This window comes from Rhineura floridana, chromosome 2 (assembly GCF_030035675.1).
Source record: "Rhineura floridana isolate rRhiFlo1 chromosome 2, rRhiFlo1.hap2, whole genome shotgun sequence".
NCBI lineage: Eukaryota > Metazoa > Chordata > Lepidosauria > Squamata > Rhineuridae > Rhineura > Rhineura floridana.
Genome location: NC_084481.1, coordinates 160,106,682 through 160,124,003, shown reverse-complemented (window position 1 = coordinate 160,124,003; position 17,322 = coordinate 160,106,682). Strand labels below are relative to the sequence as shown.

General features: G+C 42.2%; 2 protein-coding genes across 10 annotated transcripts in view; one reads left to right on the top strand and one right to left on the bottom strand.

Annotated features, from left to right (window-relative positions):
• LOC133377291 (retinol dehydrogenase 12-like) overlaps window positions 1-16,080 on the top strand; it is a 42,772-nt gene extending 26,692 nt beyond the window's left edge. For 3 of the 4 annotated variants that reach the window (XM_061611074.1, XM_061611068.1, XM_061611067.1), the window contains one exon: window positions 14,430-16,080. In XM_061611074.1, the coding sequence (XP_061467058.1) occupies window positions 14,430-14,670 (241 nt within the window). In that variant the 3' untranslated portion in view covers window positions 14,671-16,080. Of the gene's footprint in view, window positions 1-12,280; window positions 12,609-14,429 lie in introns of those variants that run through there. The other variant, XM_061611072.1, reaches the window with a different exon arrangement.
• ZFYVE26 (zinc finger FYVE-type containing 26) overlaps window positions 1-17,322 on the bottom strand; it is an 88,313-nt gene that overhangs the window by 5,645 nt on the left and 65,346 nt on the right. For all 6 annotated transcript variants that reach the window (XM_061611061.1, XM_061611064.1, XM_061611065.1 and 3 more), the window contains 6 exons: window positions 16,721-16,939; window positions 13,966-14,163; window positions 12,635-12,837; window positions 11,995-12,136; window positions 10,059-10,118; window positions 3,331-3,513 (listed from right to left, as the gene is read on the bottom strand). In XM_061611061.1, the coding sequence (XP_061467045.1) occupies window positions 3,331-3,513; window positions 10,059-10,118; window positions 11,995-12,136; window positions 12,635-12,837; window positions 13,966-14,163; window positions 16,721-16,939 (1,005 nt within the window). The remainder of the gene's footprint in view (window positions 1-3,330; window positions 3,514-10,058; window positions 10,119-11,994; window positions 12,137-12,634; window positions 12,838-13,965; window positions 14,164-16,720; window positions 16,940-17,322) is intronic.

Sequence of the window (17,322 nt, the reverse complement as noted above, 5' to 3'; positions counted from 1 at the left end):
CTCCAGGATGATAGTCCATCAAGTGGGTCTTGTGTGTCACCAGGCATTCACTGGTAGGATTTGCAGTTGATTTGTGAGGGGAATAGGTCACCTTGGTCACATGACTCCTCAGTTCATTTCATCACTAGTCGAGAAGAAAATAGTACTTGGAACTATGATAAAAACTCATGGGGGGAAAAATCAGAGAAAAACTACCAACCCACAAAAGATGAACAGAGACCTACTTCCCAAAAAGGACACATATGCAAATTGTAGATGCACAAAAAGTGTATTATTATGTGCCATACAAGGAATAATGAAAACACATGTTATCTTTTGAACTACATAACTGTTCTGTTTCCAACGACTGTTGAGGACCCATAGAAAACACAGAACATGACACATAAATGCCATATTGGCATGGAAAATTCAGCTGAGTCACTCCCAAATATATAAGGGGGGGCCTTGATGTTCTATCATCCAGGAGAAATTTCTTTCAGGTAAGGACCAAAGTCATCTTCTCCCTGGAAGATGGTCCATCAAGTGGGATGTACCTAAGCAGTCCCAGTCAACATAGATCAGCTATCTTCAATGCATGAGCATGTGCTGCAGCACTCATCTGCCAAAGGCCACCTCAACTGAGGCACAAACATTAACTTTATAATGGGAAATGAAAGAACTTGGCAATGCCCAAGTCATGGCTCTGCAAATCTTCAGAAAAGCATAAACTGAAAAAGCAGTGGCTGCAGCAGACCTTGTGGAATATGTAGTAAAGCTATCAGGAACTGCAAGTGTAACCATAAGCTAACTTAATACAGGCTCTTAACCAACATGACAGTGTTGAATTAGTAACTTTCTTCTCCAGTGAACTTGGATGAAAAGAAACAAAGAATCACTCCACCTGATGTCTTTAGTACGATTGATATAAACCTTTAAGGCCCTCCTCATGTTGAGGGAATACCACACCTTCTCAAGGATGAACTGGATTCTTGCTAAAGGTAGGTAGAACAATCTCATGCTCTCTATGGAAGTCTGAGTTCACTATAAGTACAAAATAGGAGTGCATATGCAAGATGACTTTATCTGAATGGAAGATGCAGAGATGTTTCGTCACGGACAATGAGTTCAACTTTGAGATGTGTTGGACCGGCGTAATCACTACCAAGAAAGGAACTTTAAAAGGACAGGACCCAAAGAGGCACAGAACACAGTCGTTCAAATGGAGGACACTGAACAGCGGACAACACTTTATGAACATTCCATGAAGGAAACCTGTGCACAACAGGGCAACATGTCACCATGGCTCCCTTTAGAAATTGCTTAACCTAGGGAGGAGACATAATTGACTGGGATGTCCGAAGAGAGAGAAGCAATGAGATAGAGCAGACAATTGTCTGTGCAATGTGTTAAGCTTGAGGCCCAACTGAAGCCCATACTGTAGAAACCCAAGGAATTCAGGAATAGTTGTTCTGAGTAGCTTAACTTTCTTTTGAGAACACCATGCAATGAAACTGTGCCAAGTAGACTTGTAGATGTGTTTTGTGGAAGGCCAATGGGATGCCAAGATGGTGCCAATCACACTAAGATGGTGTCAATCACATCCCGCGAGAGATCAGCCTTCTTCACATAGCATCACTTAATTGCCAGGCTGTAAACCTCAGCCAGACCGGGTCTGAATGGTTCAGTGGCCCCTGGGATATTCAGCCAACCCAGACTAGGATGCAGAAGAGGGCCTTAAGACAGCATGGTTAGACACACTGGAAGATGCCATGGTGGAGTAACTGCCAAGTTATATCCCACAATCATGGCCAACTTGGCTAGAATGATAACGCCACTACAGTGTGTTCTTATCATATATTTCCTACTACCCGTGACAGTAGAGACACTGTTGGAAAGGTGAACAGGAAACCTGACAGTTATGTTGAGTGCTGACCAGAATGTGACATAATGGAAATATTAACCATATTATTATAGACTGGACTAACAGCTTTCTGCTCTTTAAGGGGCTGACTCCTACTGCTGATTATTAATAGGAGAGACTGGGCATCCAGTAACATCTTCACTACAAGCTGCGAAAGTACAGATGTTGGCCCCAGATACTTGCTGTTGTGGAAAGCCCTCATCTTCTGACCCAGCTTCACTGCATGCCTGTCAGACTGCTCAAGGCAGGAGAAACATAGCACTTGTAGTCTCTGTGTGCCTGATCATGCTTTTTGATGCTGAGACATAAAACCATGGAATTCTCCCTCAGAGGCCAAAGGAGTATCGAACAGCTCAATAACAGTGTACCTCCCCAATTGGTCCATCAGAAGAAGAAGAGAGGCCACTGTATGCTTGGTCTTTTTAAGCACCTGCCATGAGGCTGGCCTTCCTTCCACCTCTTCCATTAGGGACAGTTCAGTTGGGGGTAAGTACTGCTGTAATAAAGGCGCTGTGCAAGCAGAGCCTGAAGCTACTGCCATGAAAGACTGACTCAGAGATCCTGCGGTCTGGCAGCTCGCCATTGAAGAGGTGGTGGCTGCCATTTTGTTCACCTCACACACACACTCCAATGGGGTGCAAAGAAGATTGAAAATGAAGCGGAAAAACCCCAAGCACAGCGCCAAGCAGTGGGCTCTTAATTCAGCCCAAAACAACCACTCCTGTCCCAAACAACCCACATAGTGGACAAGGAGAAGGAAGAAAGTTCATAGTAGTGAGAAAACAACAAAAGGGATGTTTTAAAATAAACACAAGCAGGTGACAAAAAGACCACGTAGGCTGAGGTAAAAATAACCCCCCACCACCTGAAAGGATGCAGGGAGAGAAGACAAAGAAAACAGAGAGGCTGTGGAAAAAAACAGAAAGGAAAGTTTCAGCAAATTCACCAAACTCGACACAAAGGTAGATAGAGAAAAACCAGAAAGAAAGCTGAGGCAAAAGGATTATTGGAGCTAAGGAAAAAAATCAACTGCCTGGACGACGAGGTAGGAAATTAACTGGGGGAGATCATGTGACTTAACCCACCTGCTCCCCTCAGAAAGTAACTGCAATTCTTGTCTCTGGACACCTCGTGATGCACATGACCCACTTGATAGACTATCATCCAGGGAGGAAGGGCTATCAGGAGGAAAAGCATTCATACCTGGGGATGGTTTGGGTACCCATCTGCAGAAAGCAGATTCAAGAAACAAGATACTGCCACAGATCACCCCCATCCCTTAGCCATGAAAACATCACTAGCAAAATGAGAAAAATTTAGTCCTGAAGATTACTAAAGTTGTTCTCTGCATTCCAAGCACACAATACCTATTTGTAGAATGTAAGAAAATGTGGTTGTGCCTTTTCTTTCTGGGAAAAGAACAAGATTACCTCAGCAGGGATAGAATCAAATTCATCCAGACAGTTTAAGATAACATTGTCTCCATCATTTTTATCTGCAACACCAGATTCCTTAATACATTTGAGGAGCTGCTTTATCTCACTGTAGTTCTGCTGCTTCACCAGTTGTCTGGCCACTTTATTGTATACAGTAGCAGCATCAAGCTGGAAGTCCTAGGGTGAAAGAAACAATATTATTTCAAAATATACAAATACTTTCCTACAACTGGAATTTACTGGTACAGTAGGGCCCCGCTTTCCGGCGTTCCGCTAATGCGGCGGCTTTCAATCCCCCAGTTTAAAGCCAGTTTTGCGCTTTTGCAGCATTTTGCGTCATTTTCGCACGACACGCCCATTATTCTCAATGGGTTCCGCTTTACGGCGGCAGTCATAAGAACATAAGAACATAAGAAGAGCCTGCTGGATCAGGCCAGTGGCCCATCTAGTCCAGCATCCCGTTCTCACAGTGGCCAACCAGGTGCCTGGGGGAAGCCCGCAAGCAGGACCCGAGTGCAAGAACACTCTCCCCTCCTGAGGCTTCCTGCAACTGGTTTTCAGAAGCATGCTGCCTCTGACTAGGGTGGCACAGCACAGCCATCACGGCTAGTAGCCATTGATAGCCCTGTCCTCCATGAATTTGTCTAATCTTCTTTTAAAGCCGTCCAAGCTGGTGGCCATTACTGCATCTTGTGGGAGCAAATGCCATAGTTTAACTATGCGCTGAGTAAAGAAGTACTTCCTTTTGTCTGTCCTGAATCTTCCAACATTCAGCTTCTTTGAATGTCCACGAGTTCTAGTATTATGAGAGAGGGAGAAGAACTTTTCTCTATCCACTTTCTCAATGCCATGCATAATTTTATACACTTCTATCATGTCTCCTCTGACCCGCCTTTTCTCTAAACTAAAAAGCCCCAAATGCTGCAACCTTTCCTCGTAAGGGAGTCGCTCCATCCCCTTGATCATTCTGGTTGCCCTCTTCTGAACCTTTTCCAACTCTATAATATCCTTTTTGAGATGAGGCGACCAGAACTGTACACAGTATTCCAAATGCGGCCACACCATAGATTTATACAACAGCATTATGATATCGGCTGTTTTATTTATTTATTTTTTCAATTAATTTTTATTCAAATTTTCAAAACCAAAACAATACAAAAAGAAAAAACACAAATCAATAACTAACACAACAAGAAAAGAAAATAAAAATAAAAATATTGACTTCCGATTTGTCATAGTTCAGCTATAAATCTATAATATATAACAAGCCTGTCTCTTAATAGATTATAAAATCACCTTCCTCCAGCAGTTATCTTAATTGGTTTCAAATCTCATTAACATCATATCATTTTATTCTTCCACAAAAAGTCAAAGAGAAGTTTCCAATCCTTGAGATATATGTCCATCAATTTTTTTTTCTAGATAAACATGTCAATTAATCCAACTCATCAAGTCTACTAAGTCCAGTAATTTCAAATCGCTCTTCTTCCATTATCCATATTAGTTCCATCTTCCATCTTTACGCACCCAATAATCTTGCTGTCATAGTCATATAATAAGAGTCTGATAGGAATTTCCTTTATCACAGATATTTTCTTGCCATCAATTCCGAACGTATCACTGAAGTATTGTTGCAAAGCCGCATCTCTGTTCCTCTTTTTTACATGATACACTAGCACATCTCTTGAAGATTTTTCCATTGACACAAAACAGGGATTAAATCTGTTAACTTTCTCCATTTCAAGTTCCATCAAATCCTTCCAGTCCAGGAATTTTTTTGAACCAATAATATCTTTATCTCCAATCTCTTCAGTTCCTTCAGGGACAGCGCTGAGTTCCAAACCGTAATATTTATCTCCAGGATCCATCACAGCCAGGAAATCCAAATCTTTTTCCATGTCCATATTTAATCCAATCTCCATAGTTTGAACCTTGCCTTTAATTTCTCTTTCATCCTTTTTTGGTTTTCCAGATCTATCTTTATTCTCCTTTCTCATAGAATCCTGAATTTCTTTCAGCTCCTGTCTCATTTCGTCAAATTCAATTCTCAACGCTTGACTATTATTTCTCAGTTCTTGTTTTATTGACTTAATCCCATTCATTATTTTCTGAAACATGTCTAAAGATAAAGTCCCTTCTTGTACATCCATGATCTTCTTAATTGTCATTCTTAAAGCCAAAGGAACAAAACTCCTTCAATTTTCAATGTACAATGTACAATTTTCAATGCAAAGAGCAGTTTATTTCTTTATCCAGTTACAAAGGAGTTAATCTTTCAAACCAACTGACGTCACACTCTAGACAGCCCTTATCTCTTATATGCCCAGAACTGCAAAAACAGCTTTAGTTCACAGCGTCCAAATAACTAGTAGCAGAAGGAATGAGCAGATTCGTAAAAAAAAATTAGATCAGAAAAAATAGTCCCAGACGTGTTACACAAAAGTCTTATAAATCAAAAAGATTTTTCCTTTCTCTTCCAATCAGAAACCCCTCATCCGTTGTAATCTTTATAATGCTATTTTCCATGTCAGCCTTTTGCAATAAAAAAAAGATAGGCTATTTTTATTTTCTTCCCCCTTAGTTCCGTGAGTAAAAGAGAAGGAAAGTTTTGGCTCACCCAGGTTTTCTTAATTGCTGTTCCTTTGACAAATCTCTTTAGCTGTATAGATAAGAAAGTAATAAAGCGTAGACAGGAGAATGCTTGCCTGTTAGTCCGTCTTTCTTTAAAGAAAAAAAAAACGGGTCACTTATTCAGCTGAGCTTAGCTAGAAATCCTCGCTCCGTCCGAGCTGCTGGAAGACCTTCTTTCACAGACAATTCTGACTAATTCCAGTCTCCAACAATCACAACAAAGCTGTGTGGGAAATCTCACGTTTCTTCCTTATCCGGAAGAAATTATCCCCAGTCAAAAAAGACCCTTCTGACTGGATTTAAAACTGAAAAAGTTTCATCCAAGATGGGAGCCCGTCTCAGAGCTGCACAGGCGGAGGGATCCTCCTGGGAAGTGAGATGAGGCGACCAGAACTGTACACAGTATTCCAAATGCAGCCGCACCATAGATTTATACAACAGCATTATGATATCGGCTGTTTTATTTTCAATACCTTTCCTAATTATCGCTAGCATGGAATTTGCCTTTTTCACAGCTGCCACACACTGGGTCGACATTTTCATCGTGCTGTCCACTACAACCCCGAGGTATCTCTCCTGGTCGGTCACCGCCAGTTCACACCCCATGAGCCTATATGTGAAATTCAGATTTTTTGCTCCAATATGCATAATTTTACACTTGTTTATATTGAATTGCCTTTGCCATTTTTCTGCCCATTCACTCAGTTTGGAGAGATCTTTTTGGAGCTCTTCACAATCCCTTTTTGTTTTAACCACCCTGAACAATTTAGTGTCGTCAGCAAACTTGGCCACTTCACTGCTCACTCCTAATTCTAGGTCATTAATGAACAAGTTGAAAAGTACAGGTCCCAATACCGATCCTTGAGGGACTCCACTTTCTACAGCCCTCCATTGGGAGAACTGTCCGTTTATTCCTACTCTCTGCTTTCTGCTTCTTAACCAATTCCTTATCCACAAGAGGACCTCTCCTCTTATTCCATGACTGCTAAGCTTCCTCAGAAGTCTTTGGTGAGGTACCTTGTCAAACGCTTTTTGAAAGTCTAAGTACACTATGTCCACTGGATCACCTCTATCTATATGCTTGTTGACACTCTCAAAGAATTCTAATAGGTTACTGAGACAGGACTTTCCCTTGCAGAAGCCATGCTGGCTCTGCTTCAGCAAGGCTTGTTCTTCTATGTGCTTAGTTAATCTAGATTTAATAATACTTTCTACCAGTTTTCCAGGGACAGAAGTTAAGCTAACTGGCCTGTAATTTCCGGGATCCCCTCTGGATCCCTTTTTGAAGATTGGCGTTACATTTGCCACTTTCCAGTCCTCAGGCACGGAGGAGGACCCGAGGGACAATTTACATATTTTAGTTAAGCAGATCAGCAATTTCACATTTGAGTTCTTTGAGAACTCTCGGGTGGATGCCATCCGGGCCCGGTGATTTGTCAGTTTTTATATTGTCCATTAAGCCTAGAACTTCCTCTCTCGTTACCACTACTTGTCTCAGTTCCTCAGAATCCCTTCCTGCATATGTTAGTTCAGGTTCAGGGATCTGCCCTATATCTTCCACTGTGAAGACAGATGCAAAGAATTCATTTAGCTTCTCTGCAATCTCCTTATCGTTCTTTAGTACACCTTTGACTCCCTTATCATCCAAGGGTCCAATCGCCTCCCTAGATGGTCTCCTGCTTTGAATGTATTTATAGAATTTTTTGTTGTTGGTTTTTATGTTCTTAGCAATGTGCTCCTCAAATTCTTTTTTAGCATCCCTTATTGTCTTCTTGCATTTCTTTTGCCAGAGTTTGTGTTCTTTTTTATTTTCTTCATTTGGACAAGACTTCCATTTTCTGAAGTCCGGGATGGAACCTGCCGTATAAGCGGGGCCCGTCTATACAGGAGTAATAAGGACCTGTGAAGGCTGCATTACCATGGAGGTGCTTCCATCTATAGAGAAGCACGAAGATGTATTCAACAAAGCGCTATGGTCAACATTCTGTCAGTACAAGGATTTTTCCTTGTGCAACAGAACATTCTCCCCCCCCCGCATATCCCCTAAATCTGTTCTAGGGATTCCCCCAGCCCTCTACAGCAGATTTAGGGATGGCGCAGGGCACACACAGGGGGAGGAGAGAGGATGAAAGTTCCATTGCATAAGCTGAAATCTATGCGCTTGTGCAATTATTTAGTTACATATAGTCTACTCCTCTATAGTACTGTGTACTATCACACCAATTGCCTTTACCTACCTTTACAAGACATTTGACCACAGGGATGTTATGAAGTAGAAGTCCTTGGAAAGAGGATTCTGTATTTACTTTACTCTGTTCTTCATCTGGCTCCCCGTTTAAGACTAGTTCTCATTAAGGTTCTCATTAAGGTTGTAACATTTAATCACTTAAAGTAAAATCCATGCAATTAAATTGACTAAGATTTCTTTAAAATCAGGTGATAGCTCCAGTCTCATGTACATCCAACCAAAATCAACACATAGACTGAGCTATTGAAGTACTCCATAGTAGCTATGTCCTTATGCACACTTACATGGCAGTAAGTCCCACTGAACTCTGGCCAACTTAGTCCAGCACTGTGAATGTTTACAGCATTCATGTTTACTCAGATTGTAAGAGTTGCAAATTCTTACTTAGGTCACAGGTTATCCACTTCTAGTTTAATTGCTTAAACCACTGGCCCTGATAGATGGGACTGATCCAAGTTGGAGGTCAGCAACATCTGGGAGAACCAAAGGTGAGCCACCCCTGGATTAAACAACACATATGAAACTGCCTTATACAGAGTCAGACCATCAGTCAAGCAGACTTTGTACTGTCTACACAGGTGTGGGGAAACCTTTGACCCTTCAAATGTTGCTGATCGACAATACCCATAAGCCCCAGCAAGCATAGCCAATGGCTAGGAATAATGGGAACTGTAATTCAGCAACATCTGAACAGCACCTGGTCTACACTGAGTGGTAGCAGATCTCCAGAAGTTCAGGCAGGGGTCTTTTACAGGGACTGGAATCTTTTATATGCAAAGCATGCGCTCTACCGCTGAGTTATACCTCTTCCACCTCATTTTTAAAAGACTGGAACAATGCTTGAACAATTAGCCATGGTGGCTATACATCCCTCACACAGTTCTCCCTGCAAACCTCGGCTAGAGCAGCAGCAAGGAGTTGGAGAAGGTTGTGTGGAACTCAACCTTCAGTTTGTATATATCTATCGGGGATACTGCGTATTTGGCAAGAACAGCCTTTAAAGGTTAAACCGACTAAAGCTACAACCCTAAGTACATTTACTTAGGAATTAAACCAAGTGTAGAGAGGCTACGTCAAAGTATAGCACTGGACAACAAGGCTGTTTTTACGAAGGTCCACACAGTGACTCACAGTCAATCTAAAAAACTGTCTAAAACATTGAACTTTTGTGCAACAGATATTAACAGTCATTGTCTCAATAGTCCATACAAACCAGAACCAAAAAGAGAAGCTCCTAAAACAGAAACAGTTTTCAGCTGAACGTCTAGGGGCAGGGGTGGGGAATCTGTTGCCCTCCAGATGTGGGACTGCATCTTCCATCATCCCTGACCATTGGCCATGCTGGCTGGCTGGATCTGGTGACAGCTAAGTCTGGAGTCTAATAACACCTGGAAGGCCACAGGATTCCCTACTCCTAGTTTAGAGACTGGTACCTCACATTTGGATTCTCCACTGCTCTTTCATTTTGCTCTACCACCACCACCACAAATGGGGAAACGCTATGTGTGATAATTAATACCCTCACTGTGGCAAACCCAGATTTGAACAAAGCTCACTGAGGAATCTGAATCTTAAGAAACCCTCACTATTGTACAGGTAGGCCATGACAGACTTCAACTGAAACAGTAATTCTCTCACCTTAGGAATACCAATTTACACCACCTCTGGGCAATGAAAGGGCAAGATAAATACACACAATTATGAAACACAGAAGCTTACCTCAAGTTTTGACAGACACCTAAGACACATAATAGTAACTTACAAATAATGTGGCTTTTCTTATTTGATTTGGTGAGATTTGCAAGGAATCAACATTAGGCATAACATCCAAGATTCACCATACCTGTAGAACTCTGAATGCAATCCCGAAGCCTTCTTCAATGTTTTTACCTTCCAGCATGACCTGAGGGAAAAAATTGCATCAGCAGACAGAAGAGAGAAAGTAGTGTGCACATAAGCCACAACTAGTATAGCCAGCTCCACAACAGAAACAGGTTTCTTGTTCCTTCTTGATAAGACTTGAGAATTGAGGGAGGGAGGAGACAATGAGGAAGAGACATAATTCTAATTGGTCTGCCCTTTGCCCCGGCCCAAAATAAGGGAACTCGCTAGCAACCTCTCTTGAAAGGCTCTTGCTGTTGACGGCTCCTCAGCTACATAACATATAGCAAATCAGCAATACACAGTACAATCCTATGCAGATTTACTCTGAAATAAGATCCACAATGTTCTGTAAGACTTACTTTCTAGAAAGGGTGTTTAAGATTACAGCCTTAGGCTTGTACTGCTAGACTACACTGCAATAGTGTCTGGCGTCAACTCAAAATTAGAGATGTCTAATTCTCTAGATCTCCCACCTTAAAAAAGGAGCCTGTTCTTCCTTACCACTTAGGCCACATCTGCACTATTCATTTAAAGCAGTATCACACCACTTTAAACAGTCATGGCTTCCCTCAAAGAAGCCTGGGAACTGCAGTTTACTAAGGGTGCTGAGAGTTGTTAGGAGACTCCTAGTCCCCTCACAGAGCGACAGTACCCACAGTGGTTTAACAATCAATTATCTCTTCCCAGGGAACTCTGGGAATTGTAGCTCTGTGAGGGGAATATGGGCCTCCTAACAAATATCAGCACCTTTCATGGCCAGCACCAGACTGCAGTAGGCCCTCAAAGGCACTGACGCAAGGCACTACCACTGGGGGGGCTTAATTAGGCCCAGCTGTGCCACTGTGTTAGTGTTTTGTGTGCGCATGCCTTTTATCATCCAAGATGGTGGCAGTGTGTGTGTTGACAGCCTGCCACCATCTTGGAGGATGGCAAGCATGAGTGCGTAGTGCGCTGATGCAGCAACATGGGAAATGGCATTGCCAGTCCATGCTGATGGCAGGGGAGTGTTGCCTAGGAGGGTGGCTCCTACTCTGCAATCCATGCCAGCATCAGGTCACAGGGCACACACTCCATGGCCTGATGCTAGCATCAACTGTGAAGCAGGAGGTATACTTGTCCAGCTTCAGCAGCAGGGGTCCCTCTCAGCTCTTGGGGCCCTCAGCCAGTGCTCAACCTGGCCATCCGCTGGCACCAGGCCTGGCACCCTCAACAAACTACAGTTCCCACATTTCTTGGGAGGGCAGCCATGACTTTTTAAAGAGGTATGATGCTGCTTTAAATGTATAGTGCAGATGGGACCTAAGTCTCAATTCACCATTCTTCTATTCCAGCCAAATAAGTATTAATGATGAAAAATGAAGATGAAAGATAACTAGTTTCAATAATTATTTTAAGTAAAGTTTTTATCAAGATGGTGCACACTTAATGCTAAGCCAAAATGTGGCTTAGCACAAACATGCGGGCATGAGAATTCCTGGGGAGGAGATCTCAGCCATTTGCTCCTTCTCTAGTCCTGCTGCTGCTGTGTTGCTGTGAACGAAGCCACGGTTTAGTTTAACATATCATCTGAACCTGGGCTCATGGTTTGCCTTGTTCCAGACAAATCACAAGCTGTCACCAAGGTTTGTTCTTGGGTTTACAGCTTGTAGTTTGTCTGGAGCAAGACAAACCATGAGCCCAGATTCAGACAATCTGCTAAACTAAACCATGACTTAATTCACAGCAGTGTAGCAGCAGGTACAATCTCCTCTCCAAGATTCTGCACATTTGCACTAAGTCATAATTTGTCTTAACATTACATGCAAGCCAGCTCTCTGTAGGCCTCACCTAATCCTGTTATAGTATTCCATTTTGATATCTAAAGCTATGCCATGGGTTTAAGAGGCACTCAGTACCTTGCAAGCTACATCCATCTTCATTTGATTATTTCCAAAGAGTGTAGGTACAGACAAGACAGCTACAGGTGAAGCCCCCAATTTTTCACATTGATGAAGGAATCTTGTTACTTCCAGCTGAAGCTCAACGGTATTGATATGCCTGATTTAAGGGGGAAATGCATTTTTTAAAAAACAATGTCCTCACTGTCCAAAATAGTTTAAGAATGGTTTACAAGTCAAGAAATACTGATCATTGAGTTTATTTGTGAAGAACATTTTTATCCTCTCATTTTCCTTTTTCCAGAACAAATGTCTTAAATCACTGTGTTGGCAAAAGGAAACAAGCATCCCCCTCCAGCCTAAACAGAACATGAGCACAACCAAAAGGTAGAGACATTGGAAGCTTCAACAGATACACCAAAATATTCAGAGAAACACTGTAAAAACAGAGTTGAAAATGTGGAACTTTAAAAGAAATAAATCCAAGACAAAATCCCAAAATATTAAAATTAACTCCATTGAATTTTAAGCCTATGGATGCTTATAGTAAATGCATCTATCACAGTTGTGAAGTATGTCTTATCACATTGTTCAGGAACAGTATGACCAATAAAGGAAAGGATGAGAAACCTGTTGTCACACATTATTCTGCTGGTACCTTGACACATCAGGAGCAGACATTTTCTTACGGAAAGTACGTATAACCTTTTTTCTTCCCGAACTCCTTGAAAGTTCCTGTAGGTAAACTTTGAGGTGGTCTTTGACCTTCAAGAGCCATGTATGCCTTTCTCCCAGTTCAGTGTAAGACTTTGCATTGTGAGTAAAAAATCTAATACAGGTCATAGCAGCACGGACTTGATCCTGAAAGACACAGCATTAAGATGGATAAAGCTTTCAAATCAAGGTATCAGGTCCAACTGAGATAGAAGCCCCCAAAAGAGATTGTAGTCTACGTGAGTGGCGGGAACCTCTTTTACTTAGCAACTCCACAGAACACATTTAACTGTACAGAAGAGCCTACACGTATGCAATGATGAGAGAGGTTTGCCTGCTATGCTATATCAGACTTTCCTAAGCAATTAACCCAAAGAAACCTCCTGCCTACATGAACACATAGCATAAGTTTCCCCATCAATAAATATTTTCCCCTATAGATTGCTCTAAGTTTTGATCCTGAATCAGGACAGTTGCATGGCCTTTGTTACATTCCTTTGGAGCAACAAATGCATCTGTGGCAAAGGAATGGAAGAGGCATGATGCTCCCCAGAAGTCATTCTGCCTTATTCTCTATTTTCGAATGGAAATCCTTCCTCCCATTTTTCTTTTCTCCGGAAGCCACCCATCCTCTCTTGCTCAATTAGCCAGGTTGATAAGAATTGGGTTTTCACAATTATCTAGAAAAATAACCATGGACTGAAACATGTTTCCAATATCCCTCGCAAGGGATGTCATCTCAAAAGTCCACCAAGGTCAAAAGTCTCCCTGCACCTAGAAAGCTAACATGCCCCAAAGAAGAATTTCATTCATTCACATTCAGGGAAGTTTACATAGGTGTGCATTCAAGCAACAAAAAATCCTGGAATGTATAGTAAAACTGTATGAACAAGAAAAACAAGACACTTTGAAAGATGTGACACTGAAGGAAGGAAATAAACTGTGCCAGCTCCAGCCTGGTGTGGGTTGCCCAGTGTTCCAGGGGCGTGTCAGGAGAATGGGAATGCTTTGAATTCTATGGATCCACAGCCTCTCCTGACATGCCTCCTTTTCACCCTCCAAAGTTGAAGGGGCACGGGTAGCGGACCTTTCTGCAGCACCATGGAAGAGGCATATAAGGTTGGATCTCCCACTCCCTTGGAGAGGAAGATCCAAAGACTCCTATGTCCCCTGGGATACCCTCCCAAAATATGGAAAAATATCAAATGTTCCTCACATTAAGTTCACAATATTTAAAATTACAGCACAGGGAGTATATCAAGTCCTCATTCTTACCTTCATAAATTGCTGCAATTCATATAAAATATTATAGTAATTCTTTTTCTGCAAGTGTTTGCAAGCTGCAATAAGATAAACACCCCAGCTATCCAGGCCTGGGTCAATGGTTTCCAGCAAGTTCTCCAGCATATGAAGTTTTCCACTTTTATAACTAGGGATAAAGATCCCTTCAATAAATATTTCTTGTGGGCTCTCCTAAAAGAGAGAAAAATTAAAGCTTTTAGATGCACTTGCCTCATCTATACCATTACTTTAGAGAAGGAAGCTTGTATTGTTAGACTGCACTGGTTTAGACTAGGTTGCATGATTTTCAAAAAGTTCCATTTGTCCAGTTCCCAGATCAGGCTGAAAACTGTTTTTGTGTATTAAGGAAGACACAGCAGTTGAAACACCCCTAAGTCACCAGAAGACTTCTCTTGAAATCCTATGAATACTCGCCTAACACTTTGTTCTTCGAACAGAGCCATAGGACATCTTGAAGGTGAAGCATTCCCTGGCTCCGCTCACACTTGCCAAGAAATCTGCTTGAACAAGGCCTCAGCCATTTATGAAGAGAGTCATTTCATGGAAAACAAAAACGGCTATTTTCAAGGCAGAAGAGAACACAGCAAACACTGTCCAAGGACAGCTAGTCACAGAGAGATAATGGATAAGGTTTTCATAGCAGGATGGTTCCAACAACAGAGACCAAGGTCCTCGTGATATTGGGGAGACTGGTTCCCGTAACAAATTAAAACCTTCCCAGAATATACTAGCTGGAACCTATCCAAATTCAGAGACACAGAAGCCTCTCCTCCTAATATGATTGGCTGAATTGCTGTTGCTGGGGCAGGAGAAATGGTTCAAGGTACCTTCCCTGAGGAAAAGTCATGAATGCAAGAGGTGAAGCTACTAGGATATGCATAATTCTTTGAAGATGTCACAAGAGCCAAGAATGCCTCCAGGGAATCCCCTACGCTAGGTTGGCAAGGAAGACTTCTGAAAGACTCACCAGCTGCAGTATTACATACCAATGCAAACTCTCTCACTAAGTCAGCTTCATCAGTTTAGCAGTATGAATGATGGATGATCATCACTCTTCTCTACCCTCTTCCTCTCGCCACGTTTTCTGTGGCTGGCCCCAAGAGAAGCAGCAGGCATTGAAATGAGCTTTGAGAAAGGAGACTGTTTCCACCGACTCATCTGTTGACTCTCTAGCACTTATTCATGCAAGTTTATTAGAGATCCTCCAAGGGATTCAGATTCTTTATTAAACCCTGAGGTTTCAGTTCATGAAACAAACACTAGGGTCCAGGGCTGACCAAAGACATAGGCAGCCTGATACAAAACATAAAGTAACATCTGTTTCACCTCCACCAAGTCAAGGTGCTTAGTACACCAAGTTATTAGCTCATCAAGTTATTTTGGCACTTGAACCGGGAAATCCCACCTCTCCCCAAGAGTAAAAATATAGTAAACTATTTGCTGCCATTCATGAGATGCAAAATTAGTGGCTAATTTATTAATTTTGGAGATCCCATCCTCCCTGAGGACAAACCACAGCAGTTTAATTGTGCAATTATGAAGAGCCTCTCAAGATTAGTCCAGAAGCTGCCACTGGTGCAGAATGCTGCTGCCAGGGTGTTAAGTGGTGCACTTGGATGCACACACATTACACCTGTGCCAAGAGAACTGCACTGGCTGCCGATGAACTACCAGCCCATGTTCAAGATTTTGCTGTCAGAGTATAAAGCCCAGAACAACTTAGGATCTGGTGTACTGAAATACCACCTGCCCCTATGCAGACCTGGTATATTGCCAAGATCATCGGGGGGGGGGGTCTCCTGTTAGTGGCACTGTGTATTACAGACTGATGTATAATGGTGGCCCGTAAGAGGGCATTTTCTGCTGTTGCCCCTGTTCTTTGGAATGCTCTTCCCTCTGCCATATGGGAAGCATCATTGGTTACTTGCTTCAAATACCCTTTGAAGACATATCTCTCCTTAGTTTTCCCTGATTGCTAAAGCTGAACTCTACCCTTTTATATGTTATGATGCTGTGCTCTATTTGTGCACTCTTTGATGTTGTTTTCAGCTGCTTGTGTTGATGGTATTATTGTATATTTGAATTTTATTGTACAGCACTGGCCTTAAGTAATTAAATCAAACATGGGTCCCCTATCCCTTAAGGAATGCACAATAAAAAATAAGCCACGTAAACAGATCCAGGGAAGAGAGGATGGTAAGAGAAGAACAAAAATAACACAAAATTTTAAATTGTTGAACTCAATTAAAACGTGCCGTGTCACGTATTTCAATTCTGTTATCACAATTCCAGCAGATGAGATGTGCTGTTACTATCTTAGTTTTGTATAAATCCTATCTACACACAGGATAAAAGGTTAAGAGCAATATAGCTTTAAGTGGGTCAGCCTATCAGATTAGGCTGCTTTAAAGGCAACCCTCTTTCCCACACTTATTTCCAAAGAGGCAGCCTTAGAAAAGAGCTATAAGCATGAAAGACGATCATGTGCATACACACTGAGAATATGCCTTCCACAACCCAGGACTTGTTTGCTTCTCACTATTGTATCACAGTAATTAACTGTATTGTGGAAGAGAAGTGGAGGTTGCTCTATGCATCCAGAGATAGGGAGAGTTTGGGGCTGCTTCTGCAGATACAGGCTCCATTTCAGGTTAGCGCCTCAGCCCTTACAGCTGCTTCTCAGACTCTTGCATGTGCCAAAAGACTGCAGATATAGCAGTTGACTTACCTTATTTAACAAATGCAGCAGTGCTTCTCGCATGCAGTCGTGCCTCATATAAAAACTAATGATTGCTAGATTGGTGCCATAGTTGTGTAAATAGAAGAGGCACTCTTGATAGTAGCTGTTGTGTTGAATCTTCCCCTCGGGTATCATCTCCAGGGATAGGCTTCGTGTCCTCAGGGTTGCTTCCAGTTCCTTCAAAGTGGCAAAGTAGTCATCATCCTGCTGTTAAAGGTAGAGAATCAAAAATCACAGAGTTGGAACCAGAGTTCCCAGGAGCAGAGGCCTGTTCAAGAGATGCTCCCACTGGAGAAAGGAGAAGGGAGGCAATGTCTACGAATTCCTCCTTTCTGCTGCAGCCTTCCTGAAAAGCTGCTCTAGAGGTTAGGGGGATCCTCCAGCACAGTGTAGAAAGCAATGCAAGGGGCTGCAGGAGGAAATTGGCAAAACCACTCTCTCGCCCCAACATTTTCCTCCAGTGGGAAGCTCCATTGGAAAAACAGAAGGGAGTATCTGGATCTAACCCACAGGCAACACCTGCAATCCAGTTTCCCTTTTCTCTGCCCATGTGCAAGTCAACAGAGACAAGAAATCGGCCAGTTTCAATA